We start from the raw sequence: 20,419 nt of genomic DNA, 5'->3' as shown, positions 1-20,419 counted from the left end.
CAGCACAGCATAAAGTGCTGAAGGCAGTCATAGGTTGACTGCCTCAGAGTGAGGAGCCAACCCAGAGCATCCCTGTGCGCCACCTCAGATGTCAGCAAACTGGAAAGAGCAGCAAGCCCCTAGCCAGCACGCTTTAGAAAAACTGTAAGGAATATAGAGACGGCCTAAGACCTCCTCCACACATGTGTCTGAAAGAAACCAAAAACATGACAAAAGCAAAAGATCAGACAAAACCTCCAGCCACTGACCCTGGGAAAATAAGCCCAGAAGAGATAAATACAGAAGAGAACCAGTCCAGCAATCATGCAGTGTTAGCCACAACATTAGCAGGCCTAAATACATTCATGACTTCATAGATGAACTTAAAACTGAAATTCTAACCCAAGTGAGACAAGAAATAAAGAGGTTAATTAAAGAAATGCTAAGCCCCTCTCAGGAAAACACAGAGGGAAAAAGAGAGGAACCCAGAAAAGGAAATGAAACCTTTGGTGAAGAATATAAACAAAATCTAGAATACATGAAACAGATCCAAAGAGACTACCAGGAAACTAAAAATGCCATTGAAAGCTGGCAAAATGCCTTGACAGAAACAAAAGTTAGCCTTTTGAAACTTGAAGAGAATTTACAATGTGTGATCATAAAGAAAAGACCTATTAAAAATAACAAGGAACCAAGAAATAACAATTCAGAGGCTATAATACGACAAGAGGACCTATAACTTAAGAATAAAAACTGTGAGCAAAAAAGCAGGAGTAACCACAAATGAACTACAAAGACTATTCAGAGAAATAATTAAGGAAAACTTCCCAAGCATAGGAAAAAGAAATGATACTCAGATAAATGAGGCATATAGAACTCCAGCCACCTACAACTAAAACAGATCTATACCCAGGCATACAATAAACAAGATTACAAGAACAGAATATTAAAAGCAGCCAGAGAAAAGAAGCAGATTACTTACAAAGGACAAATCATCAAAATAATGCAGACTTTTCAACACAAACTATTAAATCAAGAAGAGCCTGGGGAAAATATTCCAAGCCCTGAAAGAAAATAACCTCCAACCAAGATTAATGTAACCTGAAAAACTCTCTCTCAAAATTAATGGAGAAACAAGATGTTTCCAAGATAAAGAAGAACTGTGGGAGTTCATGACCACCAACCCAACCCTACAGAAAATACTGAAAGATATGAGAGAGAAAAAGAGAGAGAGACAGAGACAGAGACAGAGACAGAGAAAAAATACCAGGATTCCAGCAACAGTAGCAGAGAGGGCTCAATGAACAAGAAGCACAGTGGAATGAAGGAGAAAAATGGACAAATAATAGCAGAAAAATAGAATAACAGAGTTGAGGCAGAGAAGGTGGGCTATAATTTTTTAAAATAGATAGCCTAGATACACTAACACAAAGAAATACAAGCAGAGTAGATTAGGAGGCAAGATCCATCGAGATGCTCTAAATAGAAAATATACTCAACCTGAAAGAAGGTTAATAAACTGAAAGTCAAAGATGAGAGAACAAAGCTCTAAGTGACAGGGAACCAGAGAGAAATAGGGACAAATTGTCTAGCAGCCACAGATAGGTTGGAAAGTTATGACACTTTTGTGCAGTGTAGAACTACAAAGCTAGAAGGAAGGAAAGTCTTGTGGCTTTAGTGAGTAAAAGAGTACAGCTCTAGATCAAGCTCAGGAATAAAAAGGTTCAGTATCACTCATAGATAACAGGTTGCCCCCTTAATCTAAAAACTAAAGGCGTTAGTGGTACCCAAAATATACAAAGCATCCTAAGAAAGGGAAAGGTAAGGAATTGACTAAAACAAGAAGGCAAAGGACATTGTTAATAGTGTATCAGGATTTAAAAGTCACAGTAATCTTATTACTCTGCTTAGTCTGATTTTATTTTGTTCAGGTCAGTCTACTCATACTAGATTTGAGGGCACGGATAGCTATCCCCAAAATAGCAAGCTATACCACGGTAACTATCCTGAATTTCCTATTAACTTAAACTGAAGCACTGTATTACTTACATTGTCTTACTATGACTGACCTTTTTTGAAGCTGGTTTGTTAAACTGCTGTTTTGCCTTTACTGATCTTATTCGAATTTGGTATGCTTGAGTCTAAGAGTAGAGGCAACCACTCTGAAGATGACAAGATGTAATAACATACCCATTCTGATTTGATTATCAACTGCTTTTGAAGTCCTATAATAACTCCAATGTTTTATTTTTATTAAAATAGCTATGTACTCCTATGTTAAATTATTATATGTCTGATGATATGGAGAGCTCTATTGAAAATAACAAATGAAAGCATAGTAACTACTGTAGATCACCTAATAATGTGGTTTTATATGTCTTTTTCATTTCACGTTTTTCTAAGAATTTGTTTTTTGTCTTGTTATGATCTGGTTTTCCCTATAATACAGAAAGGATAGATATACATGTAGAGATTCACACATGGGGAGAATTTCTAAACAGTTTACAGGAACTGATATATAATGCATGATGTAACGAACAGATACTCTGAATAAAAGGAGACTCTAAGAAACCCAATGCTAATTCTGTAATATTATGATATAAAATCGAGCAAAACTATTATTCACTGTTCAGAGTGATATTAGTCTAGTCTCTTATGTTCAATTTCAGCGTACGTAAATATAAGGACAGCTACTATGAAGAGAATGAGGAACGTTATGGCAGTCACTATTGAATTCCCCAATGTCAAGTTTTGAAGACCTCAAAAGCCTTCATCACCCTGTTATGATCAAATTAGTTCTATACTGTTCAGTATGTATTCACTGTGTGTGAAGATGGGGACAACTATTTGGAAGAAAACTAGAGACAATAAGACATACAGTGAAGATCTCCAGTGGATTTGCTTTGAAATCAGTGTTTCTTAAAATTGTTTCCTTAAGATCTGTTTTGTTCTGTTTTGGTATGTTTAATCTTACCCTCTTTAAGATATGGGCAATTCTTTTGAAGATAGCAAGAGGCATTAGAGTAGCCATTGTGGATCACCTTGTATTTTGTTTTTATATCATATACTATGTCTATTCTTGTTTTAACTGATTCCATTTTGCTTTGTCACATTTGGTTTTATTCTCTTGAAACAAAGTAATAAGGAGTAATAAAACCTGTAGAAGTAATAAAACCTAAAATGTGTAATTGTTATTATAAAAAAGAGGGGAAAAGAAAGTGCTCTAAAGGATATAACCACATGTATGTTTAAGTGTTTAAAACAGGTAACCATATTATTAAGTTTCTGTTGAAACATTGAACAGAACTGTTGCGGTCTTGTTGTTTAAATGTCCACTTTGTATGCTTTAATTTTGTAACTTGAACAGTGACTTCTAAGATGACAATATGTAATCTATCAACTGGTGATTTCTTACTATCTGTTTTTTGAAATTCTGTATTACTTCCATCCTTTTTTCTGTTTTTCTTTTTTTCCTCTTTAAATAAAATCCTTTATTAAAAAAAGTTTATTTCTTCTCTATCCATCAAGATTTATAAAGTCAAGAAAGTACCAAAGTTAGATCTCTAAAGATTGTCTGCCTTATAATCTTCAGTGTAGACAGAAATGAGTTACAGAATATAAGGAGTAACTACAGCTGTCTAAGAACCAAGAAAATTCCAAACCTACAAAAATCTTCTGAAAAAAGTAGTTTTCCTGATGCATGTGCTTTCATGTGTTTCTTTTAATTACCAGCCTTCATAAAGTATGCACGTTCCTTTGAGAAGGAAGATTTTAGCCTCTCCCCACATACTCTTGGACCTAGATGGCAGCAGATTGTCAGCTGCCACTCCCCCTTGCCCCCCAGACCTGAGGTGACCACAGAACATCAGCTGTCCCTCACCCTTGCCCCCTCAACCTGTGACAGCTGCAGATTGTTGGATGCCACTCCTCTTCCTTGCCCCCTGGTCTTAATAAGGCTGCAGATCATCAGCTACCCTTCCTCTTCACCCCCTGGAGCTGGGGCAAGCCACAGTTCACCAGATGCCCCTCTTCCTCAACCTCTGGACCTTGGAAGTCAGTGGATTAACCTTGCTGGGCTAATGAGAGACTCAGTAACTTGTCATCCACACAGAGCACCTCAGCAGGTTTGTGATAGTGTGGTGAGTTTCTCCCTCAAATAAAGGACCTCAGTGGGTAAACAGGAGCAGCAGTAAAGTAAAGCTCCCAGCTGTAGGACCTTGGCGAGCCTGGCAAGAGTGTGGCTGAATCCTTCCTCCATACAGAAAACATCAGATGGGTTGAGGAGAGTGCCAAAAAGGCCTCCCTTAACCCAGAGGAAATTAAAAGGGCTTATGAGACACTCAGTGACACAGTAGGGTCCCAGCTGAGGCAAACACTATAATCAGATAGATCTGGTGGCCTGGAACAGCCTGAAGCTATAGTAACAGTAGGAACAGCAGGTTGACTTACATCAATACTCCTAGGCTAGTCAGCCTAGGAAGAATATAGGACTCACCCAACAGGCCCTGCAAGAAGAATTTAGGTAACTGGCCCTCCCCTTCATCGTGGGACCCAGAACCTGGACAAACATCAGCTACAAAGTAGGTACAAGATACAAACTACCAACAGTTGAGACTAGTGGGACTGAAAGACCAAATATTAGCCCAAGAGGTAAAAATGACAAATCAAAAAAGCAAAATGCAATTTCAAACATCTAGTCCATCAGGAGCAAGTACAGGAAATACTGAAATAGAAGACATTAAAAGTCATACATCTGAAATTTCTTTTATTTTTTCAATTTAGATAGTAAAATAAGACAGAACAAAGCCAATCGAGACAATGCAGTGAAATTGGTACAGATCTTCACAGTAGAATACTGAGATAACAGTAATAGGTACCATAGTATATCTCATTATCTTCACAATAGTTGTACATTCAATTAGGTATAGTGAAATCAAGCCAAAAACAGAACATTATAAAACCAATCAAAAGAGAATATTGAATAGAGCAAAACAATCAGAATGAAGCAAAACAGTGAAAACAACATTTGCCTTCAAACAGAAGATGGAAGGAAATCCCCCATATTTGCTAAACTGCATATGATCATTCTCCCAAGAGATGCTCAGACCTAGGCCCCCTTTGCTAATGGGACAGGGAAGGGATGGGACGTTTGATTTTCAGCCTGTGTGCCAGTAGCTCATGGGAGATGCTGACTGATTCACTTCCTGGCTCAAAAAAAGGGCACTTACCAGAAAGGGAAGTGAAATGTTTTCTTATTCAGTTGCCTAAGTTCCACCATGGCTGGATTTCAGACAACACTGACTGGTTCTCCCCCGGCTCCCACCAAGGGTGCTTACCAAGAAGGTGAGCAAATTGCTTTCTTGTTCAGTCACCTAAGTGCCACCATGGCCAGATCTTGGGAGACGCTGACTGGTTCTCCTCCTGGCTTGCATACAAGAGGTGTTTACCAGGAAGGGGAGTGAATTGCTTTCTTGCTCACAACTGAAATTTCTGAAAAGATAACAAGTGAAATGAAACAAATCCATGAGGCTATCAAGGAAATCAAATTAGAAATAGTGAAGACAGAAATGACAAGAGGAGTGGCAGCTGACCATCTGCTGCCATCCTGGATCCAATAAAATTAGAAATAGTAAAGACAGAAATGACAACGTTAGTAAAGGAGTTGTTCAGCATAGCTAGAGAAGACATAGATTTAAAAAAGATAGGAACATGGGAAAATGATGGAAACCTTGAAAGAACAATATAGAAAAGAAGTAGAATGCATGAAACAAATTCAAAGAGATGTCCAAGAAATAAAAAGTTCTACTGAAATCTGGTGAAACTGTTTGAATGAAACCAAGGATAGAATTTTGGACCTTGAGGACAGGATCATAGCTAGTGAGCATGAAAGGAAAGAATTTTTAAAAATAATAAGACAGCTTGAAATGACAATTCAACAGCTTCAAGACGCAAAGAGATGCAAAGAGAAACAATATAGATTGACAGGCATCAGTGAGGATGCAGGAGTCAATACAAATGACATTGGAAACTATTCATAGAAGTAAGAGTAGAAAGTTTCCCAAAGATGGGGAAAGAATCTCATATACAGATAAGTGAGGCATAGAGAATGCCAAACAGTCACAACCAACAAAAATCTACACCCAGACATATAATAATTAAGATAGTAGAAATACAGCATAAAAACTGAATATGAAAAACTTTTAGAGAGAAAAGATACAATTCACCTATCTATCAAGGAGAGCCCATTAGAATTGTGGCAGACTTTTCAGCAAAAACTCTCAATTTTGGATGATCTTATAGAGAAGTATTTCAAGCCCTGAAAGAAAACAACTTTCAATCCATATTGATGTACCCTGCAAAACTTTCTTTGAAATTTAATGGATAAATAAGATACTTCCATGACAAAGAATCACTGAAGAAATTCATGTCCATAAAATCAACCCTAAAAAGAGTATTAAGAGACAGGCAGGGCAACCAATTAAATAACAGGGAAAAGCAGAAAACCAACAACAAGAAAATGGCATAACAAAGTTAAATCAGTACATGCCAGTTATATCCATCAATGTAAATGGCCTCAATCCAACTATTAAAAAAATAGATTGACAGAATGGACCAAGAAACAGGATCTCACAATATGCTGTGTACAAGAAACGTATCCTTCTCAAAAGAAAACAGACTAAAATGGAATGGAAAACAATATTCCATTCAACAGGAACCCAGAAAAAATCAGGGGGTAACTATTTTGTTTGCAGACAATGTGAACTTTGAACCAAAAATGATGAAAATAGATTTTAAAAGATTACTATATACCTGTCAGGGGAATAATTCAAGAGGAATAGCTAATAATCACAGACATATATGCACCAAATACAGGGGCATCCAATCGTATAAGACATGAAAAACCAAATAAGCAACAACACAATCATAATAGAGGACCTTAATACCCCGTTTATCACAAAAAGGTAGATCAATTAGACAATAAGTCAGCAAAGAAATAACAGAACTGAATCAAATCTGTGAACAAATGGACTTAGTAGATGCTTCCAGTGTTCCACCCAACAAGATCAGAATATACATTCTTCTCTGCTGCACATAGGACAGTCTCCAAAATGGACCATATATTAGCCCATAGAATATTGTTAAGTAAATATAAAGGGATTGAAATTATCCCATGGAAATTATCTGACCATAGTGCACTGAAATTGGAAATTAATGGCAAAATAAATTGAAAAACCCGCATAAATACATGGAAATTAAATAACAACCTCTTGAACAATCAAAGGGTTATAGGAGAAATTAAAAAAGAAATTAAGCAATACCTACAATTCAATGAAAATGCATATTCAAAACACTGAAACCTGTAGGAATCAATGAAAGCAGTTCTAAGAGGGAAATATATAGCAATAAACTGTCACATCAAGAAAACAGAACCAGCCCAAATCAACAGCCTAATGCTACATGTTAAACTTCCAGGAAAAAAAGAGCAAGTAAATTTCAAAGCTTATAGAAGAAAGGAAATTATAAAGACCAGAGCAGAAATTAATGCAATTGAAACTAAGAAAACAATACAAAAAATTAATGTACCAAAGAGCTGTTTTTTGAGATAATAAACAAAACTGATAAACCTCTAGCCAACCTTATCAAGAAAAAGCAAGAAAACCTCAAATTCATGCAATAAGAACTGAAAAACAGAGAAATTACTATGTATTCCATGAAAATTCAAAAGATCACGAATACCTACTTTGAAAATCTTTACTCACATGAGTTGGAAAACACAGAGGAAATGGACAGATTTCTAGAAATGTATGAATTGCTAAAGCTGACTCAAGAAGATATAACAATTTTGAATAACCAGTATCAGCTACTGAAATTGAAAACATGATTAAAAACTTGCCAACAAAGAAATGCCCAGGCTCTGATGGATTTGTGGCTGAATTCTACAAGAAATTTAGAGAATATTTAATGCCAATACTCTTCAGAAACCTCAATGAAATTGAAAGGGAAGCAAGCCTCCCTAACGCATTCCTGGGGGTAAATACTACCAGAAAAAGACCCAACCAAAAAGGAGAACTAAAAGCCAGTCTCACTAATAAACATTGAAGCAAAGATTTTCAATAAAATACTGGCAAATAGAATGCAGCAAATCATCAAGAAGATTATACATCACGACCAAGTAGGATTCATTCCAGGAATGCAGGGGATGGTTTAACATATGCAAATCAATAAATGTAATACACCACATCAACAGAGCATCAAAAATCACATGATCATCTCAATAGATGCAGAAAAAGTTTTCGATAAAGTCTAACACTTGTTCATGGTAAAAAAAAAAAAAAACCCTTCAGAAACTTAGAATACATGGTATCTACCTCAATCTCATAAAGGCTATATATGACAAAACAACAGCCAACATTATATTATATGGACAAAAACTGAAAACTTTCACTCTAAAATCAGGAACAAGACAAGGATGTGCACTGTCACCACTCGTATTCAATATAGTTCTAGAAACATTAGCCAGAGCAGTCAGACAAGAGAGAGAAATAAAAGGAATAAGGATAGGAAAGGCAGAAGTTAAATTATCACTATTTGCAGATGACATGGTATTCTTCATAGAAGACCCTAAAAAGTCCATCAAAAGACTATTAGAGTTAATTAACAAATTCAACAGTGTAGCTGGATACAAAGTCAGCACTCAAAAATCAATAGTATTCCTGTACACAAACAACAAACTGATGGAAAGAGAAATTATGGAAATAATACCTGTCACAATAGCATCCAAAAAAGATGAATAAGTAGGAATCAACCTAACCAAGAAAGTGAAAGAACTATATGCTGAAAATTAAAACTAAATGCTGAAAGTGAAAAAAACTATATGCTAATCTAAAAAAGAAGATAGAAGAGGATATTAGAAAATGGAAAGCTATCCCTTGCTCATCACTAGGAAGAACCAACATTGTGAAAATAGCCATACTCTCCAAACTGTTATACAGGATTTAATGCAATCCCTATCAAAATACCATTAATATACCTTACAGATATAGAGAAAACATTCATAAAACTCATTTGGAAACAGAAGAAACCTGGAATAGCAAAGGCAATTCTGAGCAACAAATGCAAGGCAGGTGGCTCACAATCCCTGCCTTGAAATTATACTACAAAGCTACACTGATAAAAGCAACATGGTACTGACCTGAGGATCTGTGGAACAGATTAGAAGATGCAAACACAACTACAAAGATGCTCAGCCACCTTATATTTCGCAAAGGGGCTAAACATGTTCATGGGAAGAAGGATAAATGGGGTTGAAAAATTGGCTTTCCACATGCCAAAGACTGACACTAGACTCAGGTATATCACCATACACTAAACTAAAGTCAAAATGGATCAAAGATCTAAATCTTAAAACAGAAACACTGAATCTGCTGGAAGAAATGGTAGGTAGAAATCTTGAAGACATAGGTATAGAGTTCATTAACAAAATGCAAACCACATGGTAAGCACTTCAAAGAATCGACATCTGGGATGGCTCTTAATAAAAAGCTTTTGCACTTCTAAAGAAATCATCAACAGGGGCTGGCGGTTTAGATCAGGGGCATAAGTGCCTGCCTGCAGGTGCAAGGTTGTGAGTTCAATCCCTGGTTAAAAAAAAAAGGGGGGGGGGGGGAGAAATCACCAACGAAGTATAAAGAAAACCCACAGAATGGGAAATAATTTTAGCCAGAAATCCCTCAGACAAAGGACTTATATCCAGAGTATATAAAGACTTGAAAAACATCAAGCCTCCCAAATTCAAAGACCCATTCCAAAAATGAATACACATTTTTCAGATGACGATATATAAATAGCAAATGAATGCATGAAGAAATGCTCACCATCACGGGTCATTTAAGAAACGCAAATCAAAACAGCACTGAGATTCCATCTCATGCCAGAAAGAATGGCTGCCATCAAGAAATCAACCAATATCAAATGTTGGCGAGGCTATGGGGAAAAAGGAACACTACTCCACTGTTGGTAGGGGTATAGACTGTGTGGCCACTGTGGAAATCAGTATGGAAATTTCTTTAAAAAATAGGATTGGAAGTTCCACTCAATCCAGCTATTCCCTTCCTGTGAATCTTTCCAGAAACATTGAAGAGGTTATATCATAGCAATACATGTGCACCCTTATTTATAGTAGCACAATTTGTAATAGCTAAATCTTGGAAACAACCAAGATGGCCATCAGTTGCAGAACTGATGAAAAAGATGTGATATTTTTATGCAATGGAATATTACTCAGCTCTATAAAGTATGATCTTGAGGCTTTTATAGGTAAATGGAGGCAACTTGAGACATATTCATAAGTGAAATAAATCAGACACATTCGTAAATGTCATGTTGTCTCTGTAGTATAAAAATAAATAATAATAATGATAAAATCTGAAAGAATAATAAGATCCAAAATGTACAATAAAGATTGTAATAATGAAAGGAAAGCAAGTGCTCAAAAGGAAAGAACATCTTGTAGGTATACACATATAACTGTATGTATGCTTAAGTGTGCAAGACAGATAGCCATACTACTAATTCTCTGCTAGTTCATCAAAAAGAATAATGTGTGTTGTCATTGTTTGATTGTTCATCTTTTATGCTTTGATTTTGTAACTTGAGCAACTACTAAGATAACAATGTGTAATATATTAACTAGGGTTGATTTCTTAGTTATTTTTTTAAAATTCTGTATTATTTCTACTCTTTTATCTGTTTTGCTTTTTAAAAGTAAAAAAATAAATGTTTAAAAAAGAGGAGGAAGATTTTTACGATACTGAATAAAATTTAATAAATTTTTCTACAAAAGGAGAAAAAGCCACATGAATGTCTAAATAATGAAGAATGCTATTCAGCCACAGTACAGAGTTGCAATAAATACACAGGCAAATTTATGAGTATCTCTTTAACCAGAAAGTAGAATAAAAAGTGAAGAAAGAAAACAGAGAGTTGGTGCTATTGTACTAGAAATTAATTCTGCATTGTATTGCAATCTACTGTATTCAGGGAAGAAGAAGACTTTAATTTAATTTGTTCCTTCTCTGATCCTCATTTGCAATGCTCAGACCCTTGCTGTGCTCCAAAGCAGTGTGGGTCCCTAACCTAAGCACTCACCCGGTGCACGGAATTTCCAGATACAACTTTCTTTTGATCTAAACACAGAAGGTAAAAGATAGAAATAAATTCTCATTTAAGCTTTGAGGTCCCACTGTGCCAAGTTAAACACTGAATTCTAAGTAACAGAGATACGCATATTCTTTAAAAATGTATACTTTTTGTGCCTGTCATAAGTAGAACCTTTGAAACCACAGGCCAAAAGCAAAGGCACTTCTTACCTCAGTCTAACTGACCTAGTCAGAATCTGCTATAGAGACAGAAGACAAACAATCTGGGCCCTTATGCTGCTACTCATTAAAAGCATAATTTGTGTTTTCTTCAAAGATATACAATGACTTAAAGATGGCTTTGCTAAAAATCATGATTCTTCACTTATGCCTATAGATGCCCAACAGAGCAACATAGAACAAAGCTGGACCTTCATTTTATAAAACTCTGGGTCAGTTCTACATATAGACATGTTAGTCATTTAGGTTAGATCTGCCGAAACATTGGCAAAACAAAGCTTATTAGTTTAAATTTACCAAGCTTTTCATATTACCCCACAAGACTGAGGATACCAGGGTAAGATCTGCACCCAGAAATCTTCACTGAAATATGACCTCACATGACCAAATTGCCCTTCAAGTCATGCAGACTCCACTGGAGCTGTGAAACCAAGACAGATAACCCGGCTCAATAGCACTTGCTAAAACTGGCCCTAGAAGACCCTTTGCTTGCAACCACTCTGAGTCACCCTTGCTGACTTTACCCCCTTCATTTTTCCAAACTGAAGATCTCTTCCTGTATTTTCTTATTGTCTTTTCTTAGAGGATGCCTCCCTTCATTTCCTCTCACTTTCTAATTAAAGATGGTGCTTATAAGTTCGTACACTTGCTTTAGTTTTACTTCTATTAGCATAAGGAACTGTTCTGGCTGGTGATGTAAGGGTACTATTCCCATCTTTTATAAAAGCACACTTCTTTTTTTTGGTACTGGTAACTGAACTCACGACCTTGTACTTGCCTGGCAGGTACTTAAGCCTCTGAGCTAAACCCCTGGCCCAAGGCACACTATTTTAATACTAATAAGATAACAAATTGTTAAGTAGGACAATCATAACTATAGACCTACACAAGTTCAGGCTATTTGATTGGAACAGAAAAAGTCTCTGAAACTAAATGTGTTATAAAATTCTGTTGTTGGAAAAACCCTGAATTGGGCCAAGTCTGCTGCCAAAGTATCTCTGCTTCGTGTTGCTTCAGGACAAAAGTAGTCTTATTCCTATTTAAAGATTCTCTCAGCATTTAATCAGCCATGGGAATTCTACACCCTAGGGTTTTATGCATTTTTAACTAATGGTTGGCAAATATTATAAATGTTTTTAAATCTCTTAGGGTAACATCAGTTCTTCAAAACTCAAAATATTATGGCTGGATAAGCCAATGATGGTTCAAGTTCTTTTGTATGACTAGGAAAGAATTGCTAAGCATATTCCCAATAGTAAATAGCAAAGAGCTTTGTTTATTAAAGATCCTGAAAAGTTGGGCTCAGGGCCAGTCTATGCCAGTGAAAGTGAGACATGGGCCATGAAAGGTGCCAAGGCAATGGAAAAGTGCTGTACCCCATTCAAAGATCACAGCAGCACCAGGAAAAAGAGGAGAGGGGGGCCGGTAACTCAGAGTGCTGGAACATAAAGGCCAGATGCCTCTGCTTTCCATACCACTCACGAAATCTGTCGTGGTAATTGTGTTCTCCCATGAGACATTGGTGGTCTCCTGTGCTTATGTTATTTGCTTTCTGCCTCTCTTGGGCAAATGGAGGACTTGGGCAGCAGTGCCTATTAGCTACTGTTGAGAGTTAAATGTCAGGGAGTGACTCACTCAGCTCCTTTGTTTCTAACTGTACTAGAAGCACAAATATACAAAATCACTATTCATCCATCCATTAAACAACAATGCATTGATCATTATTTCCCATTTAGAGCTGGGTAAGCAAAATGATTGCCTTAGACCTCAGAAAGCTAAGCTACTCGCAGATCTCCAGCATGCTAGGCTTCCTATCCTTCATGTGGGGTAAAATAGACTTTCACATTCAGGGATTTGATGCCTGGAAAATTGCAGAGCTACTAACATGAACAGAGAGAATTAAATCTGGGCCTTTGCATGCATATTGTCTCACACCAGTAAATATGCTGGACAAAACTATGATTTTTTGTAGGAAAACATTTTGGAACAGTCATGTGGTTCCAGAAGCACCTACATTAGCAACTCCTAGAGACCTTACAAAAAATGTAGTTTGGGGACCCTCTCAGATCCAAAGTCTGATGGCTTGCTGTGCTTCCTTGTCTCACATTTCAATCTCAGAGTCCCAGTTTTGAACAATGTGCTGTGGCTGAGTTACAGTGGTTCTAAATGTTAGGTTTGGTTTCCTTTCTTGCTGACTTTAAATCAGTTTCACTTTTCAGTTTCCTCTTCCTTTTCAACAAGGCAATTACTTAGAAATCCAGAGAAGGCATCAGCTAGTACATTTCTCCCACGCCTATCTCCTCATTATATATTCTCTTCCACGTTTACTGCGGACAGACCAGGAAGATTTCTGAAGAGCAAATCAGTCCGGGCGGCAGCTTTTTGGAACAGCTGAAAGACAGGTTGCAGATTGCCGTCATGAGGTTAGTGAAACAGAAATGTTTAACCATTCTTTTTCTGGAAAGCACATTGTAATCTGAACTTTTTACTATATGTAAAGAAGTTTCTGAGTTATAAATTCAACGTGTTTGTATCCCTTGGTACCTTTAGCAATTGCTTGTCAATTTTTTTTTCATGTTTTTTCCTGTGTGCACGCTCAGGATCCTTAAATTCCCAGAACTGCTCACTGGATGGAGTTGTTAGTAGCTCATCCTACCTAGGCACAAATATGTGATTCAAATTTAGATCATTGTATTATTTGAAATGACTAAGCCAGAGACTCTTTTTCTTATGAGTTTTAGAAACATTTATTTTTAGCAGACGTCATGGAAGATGGAAATCAGTACAGTACATCCAACTCCAACTCGTATAGATCTGAAATATTTGCTCTTTTCAAGACTGGAAGTGAAAGAAAGAATTTTGACACATGGGCATTTTAATTTTTATTTTATATGAAAAAATTAAAGTTGAAAGCTTTGTTTCACTATAGTGAATTCTTGTAAGCAACAGAAAAAAATTTTTCTCAAAAGTATAATTACTTAAATTCTCATGTAATACTGGCCTAATTTTTAATGATGGCAAAATGTTTGCCTAAAGGTGGTGGGGATATAGTAGCAAGAAATAAAAAGTAATTTCTCAGAATGACAAGAATAGTCTATATGTTTACAAGGGTATCAACATTTGTCAAAACTCATCAAACTGTATCTTAAATGGATGCATTTTATAGTATGTAAAACATATCTCAGAAAACTTGATTTTTTTTTTAAAAAACCAAGAGTTCCGTTAAGAGTACTGCTATTGGTACAGCTTCTAGAACAACTAAGAGAAAAATACACTTGTTCCACAAAGACTTACAGGGAATGACTGGTCAGGTGCATGGGGATCCGATTCGCTATGCACAGGGAAGTAATGGAGATTACTTGTCCCACATTAGCCCCAAGAAGTTGCAAATGCTCTGTAAGGTCATATTTGGAGATGCAATGGATAAAAGGAATTCATTGTCAGGTATCTCAAGTTGCCATTTCTATATAATAGGCTCCTGGTTAAAAGAGATGGAAACTGTCTACATAAATAGGTTGACCAGAAAGCCAGATTCCTCCCAATACCTTTGTAGGCAGCTTTCATAAGAGGCTTTGCAATGTCTTGTACTCAGGTGGGTCAAGAGCCACTTTCTCCAGGAGCCCTAAGGGGGATCCTCTGCAGCATGCTGGCCTGAAGCCCATATCAAGGTGCTCTGTAGGGACACAGGCAAGTTGCATTTCCCTTCCCTACCAGTGCCTAACATCACCAAAGAGGAAATCACCAGAGGACTGCCAGCTATCAGAGTCTTCCAGGGTCCCACCGAGAAATTTGTTTTTACAATTTCTGCCATCAGAGTTCAATGCCAGTAGCCTAACTTGTAGGGATCCCAACAGACCAGTCTGTCACCAGCAGCCTTGAGAGTCCACAAGAGTGGTGAAGAAATACGAAAGGTTCCTTTACTCAATGTGACCTCAAGAAAACTAACAGCCTAAAATACAGTGTGTCTTGGTGGTGCCAACAAGAGCTTTGGCTTTGTATAAAGCAAGAAACAGAAGCACAGGGCAGGAAGTGTCCATAGTGAGGCGGTCTTGATGAAGCCATGGTCTGGCTCATTGCTGTCTCAGGTCTGGTTCTACAAGGTTTTGCAGAGGGGCGATCCAGTTTCCAGCAGGAGATGATGAACTTGTTCAGGAAGGCAGTCTCAGGGCGCAGTAATCTGCCTGCAAGACTCACTGCTTCTGGAACCTGGAAAATATCTTAGCTACCCTTATTTTTGCATTTTTGGACTTTATGGAGGATGTTAGGTGACTTTAGGACAAATCAATCTTTTGTTACCAGGTTTTAGATAGAAATTCCTGATGTAATATGTCTACATGAAGACTTCAGCAAGATCTATAGGTCCAAGTGAAAAGTCTGTGCTTCTAGGAGAGACAGCCTCCAAGTCTCTGTTGCATTTGCTAAGTTACTGTCTTTCATTACTTGCTTAGAGATTAAAAAGGGCGTTGTGCAAGTCAATCAAAAAGCTATTTTACTCACTTGCACATTTTTATGTGTGCAGCGCTTTCTGCTTTCCGGTCAGGCAGCCCAAGGACTCCGAGGCCAGTAGGAGCTAGGAGCAGGAAGGAGACTGTATTTTAGCAAGACTGCCTACTAGGAATCATGCTCTGATTTTTTCAGGCATAATTTTCTCAATGAAGGCTGGAATCTGGAGGAAATTCAAGGAGATACAAGTCCTTCTTTAGTTTCTTATACTGGAGAAAGACTAAATCAGAGATCTATAGATTTTGGTGCATTGTTTTAATTACATGCTTACCTCTCAGCAAATATGTTAATTACTAGTCTAGCCCTGCAAAACTCCATGTCGTAATGAAGTCATATTGACCTTGAAGCTTTTCTTCTATAGAACTGGGTAATGTGTTTTCCTGAGCCATCTTCTTACTGACATGCTACACTTTCCTGTGAACTAGGAACCGGGTCAATCTGTAACAGGGTCTCAAACTGTGTTTTTCAGACACTCTCCATTGTTATCATCCGGAGTGCTCTATTAGAATGCAAATCCCTGGGCATTCTGAAATTCTGATTCAGTAGATCTGAAATGGGAATAAGGTATTACAGAAGGACTAAGGTACTTCACATGGACACCAAAGTTTGAGAATTCCTGGCTTGTAGAAGTGATGTGAGATCTATGAGGAGACAAAACACAGAGGGGGTGAAGTATAGGAGGCAGGAGGGATGTTGACATAAAGGGAAGGTTACTTGTTAAACAGATAAAGTCTTTTAGAACCAGGAAGCTGATAATCAGGAATAATTATCCAAAAGTGAAGACTTCCTAGAGCTGTGTGCCTCACAATATTTTTTTTAATGACCAAATATTTTTCTTTTTTTTTTTTTTATTTATTTAAGAGGAAAAAGAGAAAAACACAAAACAAAACAAAGCGGTGTAAGGGTACACGTAATACAGAACTACAAGAAAGAAAAAAAAAACATAACAGTAAGAAATCACCTGTTAATAGATTACATACTATCATCTTGAAAATAGTTGCTCAAATCACAGTATCAAAGAATACAAGGTGGACATTCAAACAGGGAGACCGCAAACAGCTGTGTTCAATGATCCAAAAACATTGATATAGTCAGCTATTTAACACCCCTAAACACATTTGCTGTTATATCCGTTAGAGCTCTTTTTCTTTTTTTTTTTTCTTTTTTTTCCCTCTCTTTTTTACAACAAAATTTACACATTTTGGATTTTATTACTCCTTAGTTCTTATTACTTTTGGGGGGGGGGGGAGAATACAGTCAAATATGGCAAAACAAAGCTGTCAGTCAAAACCAAGGATAGACATAGCACATGGTGTAGAACAGAGTACAAGGTTATCAACACTGGTTATCAACGTTGTCTCTTGTTTCCTTAAAAAGAATTGTCTATCTCATTAGATATTATAAAGTTGGACAAAACAGTAGAGAACAAGACCAATAAAACTTAGGCATTGAAAACATTACAGGACTTCCAAAGAAGACAATAGTCAAACCAGAATGGGTATCTTAGTGAATCTTATTGCCTTCAAAGTAGTTGCCTATACTCTCAAACTTGATACTATCATACAGAATGGAACAGAGTCTAATCAGTCAAAACAAGATCGTGGGAGTATTACAGGACTTCAAAACAAGTTAATAGGAAATCAAAAAGAGTTACTATTTATATATCCTAATTTTTTAAATTTTTCTTTAATTAAGACAAACATAAGAAATGACTAAATAATTTTTTTTAAAAGAATAAGGGGGAGATTGAGATAAAACAGGACATAACAATATAACAATAGAGGTCAAAGCATGACTGTTTCAGCAACCTAGTACTTCACCACCATATAACCCAACTTAATAGTAGTTACCATAGTGTCTGTCTTTTTCCTTGAAATATTTGGATAAAACTTCATATACTCTAGCTTCAAATATTTCCATATCAAGAAGCCCAGAATAAAGCCTTTCTAATTAATGAGTGAAAACTTTATAAGGCTTCAAGGCCACCTAATGGGGAATCATGATTACCACATATTTTTATATATTTGAATCATTACTTACATTAGGGAATCTATTCGGTATTCACACATGCGAGATTGATTTATTTCACTTATGAGTATGGTCTCAAGCTGCGCCCATTTATTGATAAATATCTCAATGGCCTCACAATATTTTTAAGCCCCCCAGGAAGGTTGCTGGTTTGTAATCAGGTATCCAACTGTTCTGTAGCTCAGGCAAATTGATGTATACATTTAACCGTTAAAGGGTACAGTGCTTGCCAGGTGCATATCACTGTGACTTTGTATATTTTCTCCACAGTGAGATCACTAAGAGTTCACTGGAGAAAATCCTTCCACAACTAAAATGCCACTTCACCTGGAATTTATTCAAGGAAAAGGATGTTTTATCTCATCTAAATGACAGAGTGTGTAACCAGATTGAATTGCTAAGCACAGAATTCAAAGCAACAATGTACAACTTGTTGGCCTACCTGAAACATCTGCAAGGTCAAAACGATGCAGCCCTGGAATGCTTACAGCAAGCTGAAGAGTTAATTCAGCAAGAACACCCTGGGCAAGCAGAAATCCAGAGTATGGTCACCTGGGGAAACTACGCATGGATCTACTACTACATGGACCAGCTTGAAAAGGCTCAGACTTACGTTGACAAGGTGAAGCAGGTCTGTGTGAAGTTTTCAAATCCCTACAGTATTGAATGCCCTGAGCTTGACTCTGAGGAAGGATGGACACAACTGAAGTGTGGAAGAAATGAAAGGGCAAAGATATGTTTTGCGAAGGCTCTGGAAGAGAAACCTGACAACCCAGAATTCTCTTCTGGGCTAGCAATTGCAGTGTACCAACTAGATGCTAAGCCATGGAAGCAGTTCCCTGACAGGGCTCTGAGGCAGGCTATTGAGCTGAGTCCTGAGAACCAATATCTCAAAGTTCTCTTGGCCCTGAAACTTCAGAAAACAAATGAAGAAGCGGAAGCAGAACAATTGATTGAAGAGGCCCTAGAGAAAGCTCCTCAAAAAGCAGATGTCCTTCAAACTGCAGGCAAGTTTTACAGAAAAAAAGGTAACCTAGACAAAGCTATTGAGCTCTTCCTAAGGGCCTTGGACTCCACCCCAAACAATAGCTACCTCTATTTTCATATTATATGCTGTTATAGGGATAAAATTATGCAATTGCAGAAAACAGGAGAATCTGAAGCCAAAGGAGACAGAGAGAAGATTGAAGAACTGAGGGCCTTAATTACTAAGTATATAAATAAAGTTACTGAGGAGAAGTCAGATTTTCTGAATATACCCTGTGACTTCACTGAGTTTGAAAAAGCAGAAGAATGTTATCAAAGAGTGTTCAGGAAGGGGCTCCCCAGTGCTAACGAGCAACAACTTCACCCTGACCATAGCCACACTCATGAATATTACAGCAAGTCCACAGACACTACGGTTGAAAATTATTTAGAAAGTTTTGTTACCAGCAAAATGTCATCTGAGAAGGAAGAGATGAAACACAGCACAGCTAAAAATCTGCCTCCGCAAAATGCACCAAATTGTGAGTCTCTGCAAGGGCTCAATGGCAAGCTTGATGGAGACCTGCCACAAGCTGTGGAATGTGAGGAGAAGGAACGGGGCCATCTACGGAAGGAGGCTGCTTTGAGCATAGGCAGTGCATTCGCTCCAACATCTGAGCCTGAAGAGGGCAGTGAGGAAATGTGCCAGGATGCAGGTAGCTCCACCTGCACACGGCTTCCCCATTCCTGACCTGGGACACAGACGAAGACAAGCGAGGCGTCTAAAGGCACAGCTTGGTTGTTGTGGTGGGGAGAAAGCTGGGGAAGCAGAAGGCCCCCAACTCAAGGCTGCTGAGCACAGTGTCCTTGCTTACAGCTTTTAAGTACATTGGCGGGGGAGGGGGTGGCAAGCAGTCAAACTCAGGACCCTGTGCTTGCCAAGTAGGCACTTAGGGTGCTGAGCTATATCCCCGACTCTTCAAGTACATTTTTAAAGAGTAGTCTTCTCATATTCTGTTCATCTCAGCCCTATAGTTGTCTGTACACCAGGTCTTATTACCAGTCATTAGTAGCTTCAGGCTGGCATAAAGCTGATATGTTCTCAGTTTGTAGTCAGGCTGCCATGTAATCCCCATCTGCCCTTCTGTCCAAAGATAGTACATGATAATAGCCTACCAACGAAATCTCCATTGCTTGCTTTGTCTCATTTCCATTTAGCCTTCTGGAACTGCAGGATTAACTTTCCCTCTAAACTGGGCATTAATATAGTTCTCACTTCTGAAATAAACTATGAAATGATTCTCTAATTGGTTTAACATCTGTCTAGAAACTTGTGTATAGGTCTGTGGACAGTGGAACGACTATGGCCACAAGGGAATTTGTCTCTCTGAATTTAGGTCTTAAAACCCATACCAGGAAGCCACACAAAGTAGCCTTGTTGCTTTCACAGATGTCATATATGCACTGCAACCATCTCCAAACCCAATTCACCAGGCCTGCTAGGGATTTTGAGTTCTGCCAGGTACCATATTAAAAGGATATTTAAGTATGTGATGGTAAAACCC

The 20,419-nt window shown here is 37.6% G+C and overlaps 2 protein-coding genes across 2 annotated transcripts in view; both read left to right on the top strand.

Moving 5' to 3' along the window:
- Positions 1-13,605: 13,605 nt before the first annotated feature.
- Ifit3 (interferon induced protein with tetratricopeptide repeats 3) lies at positions 13,606-20,161 on the top strand. Its single transcript, XM_003473552.5, has 2 exons — positions 13,606-13,780; positions 18,159-20,161. Exons 1-2 carry the CDS (start codon positions 13,776-13,778, stop codon positions 19,603-19,605), a joined length of 1,452 nt encoding a protein of 483 aa, XP_003473600.1. The 5' UTR covers positions 13,606-13,775; the 3' UTR covers positions 19,606-20,161.
- Positions 13,677-20,419, top strand: part of Ifit1b (interferon induced protein with tetratricopeptide repeats 1B) — a 68,572-nt gene continuing 61,829 nt past the window's right edge. The window contains exon 1 of the mRNA XM_063239481.1: positions 13,677-13,780. Within this exon, the coding sequence (XP_063095551.1) occupies positions 13,776-13,780 (5 nt within the window). The 5' untranslated portion in view covers positions 13,677-13,775. The remainder of the gene's footprint in view (positions 13,781-20,419) is intronic.

Source organism: Cavia porcellus, unplaced genomic scaffold (assembly GCF_034190915.1).
Source record: "Cavia porcellus strain 051 isolate PalLab524CR breed Dunkin Hartley unplaced genomic scaffold, mCavPor4.1 scaffold_28, whole genome shotgun sequence".
Classification (NCBI taxonomy): Eukaryota; Metazoa; Chordata; class Mammalia; order Rodentia; family Caviidae; genus Cavia; species Cavia porcellus.
This window is presented reverse-complemented; position numbering and strand designations above follow the sequence as displayed.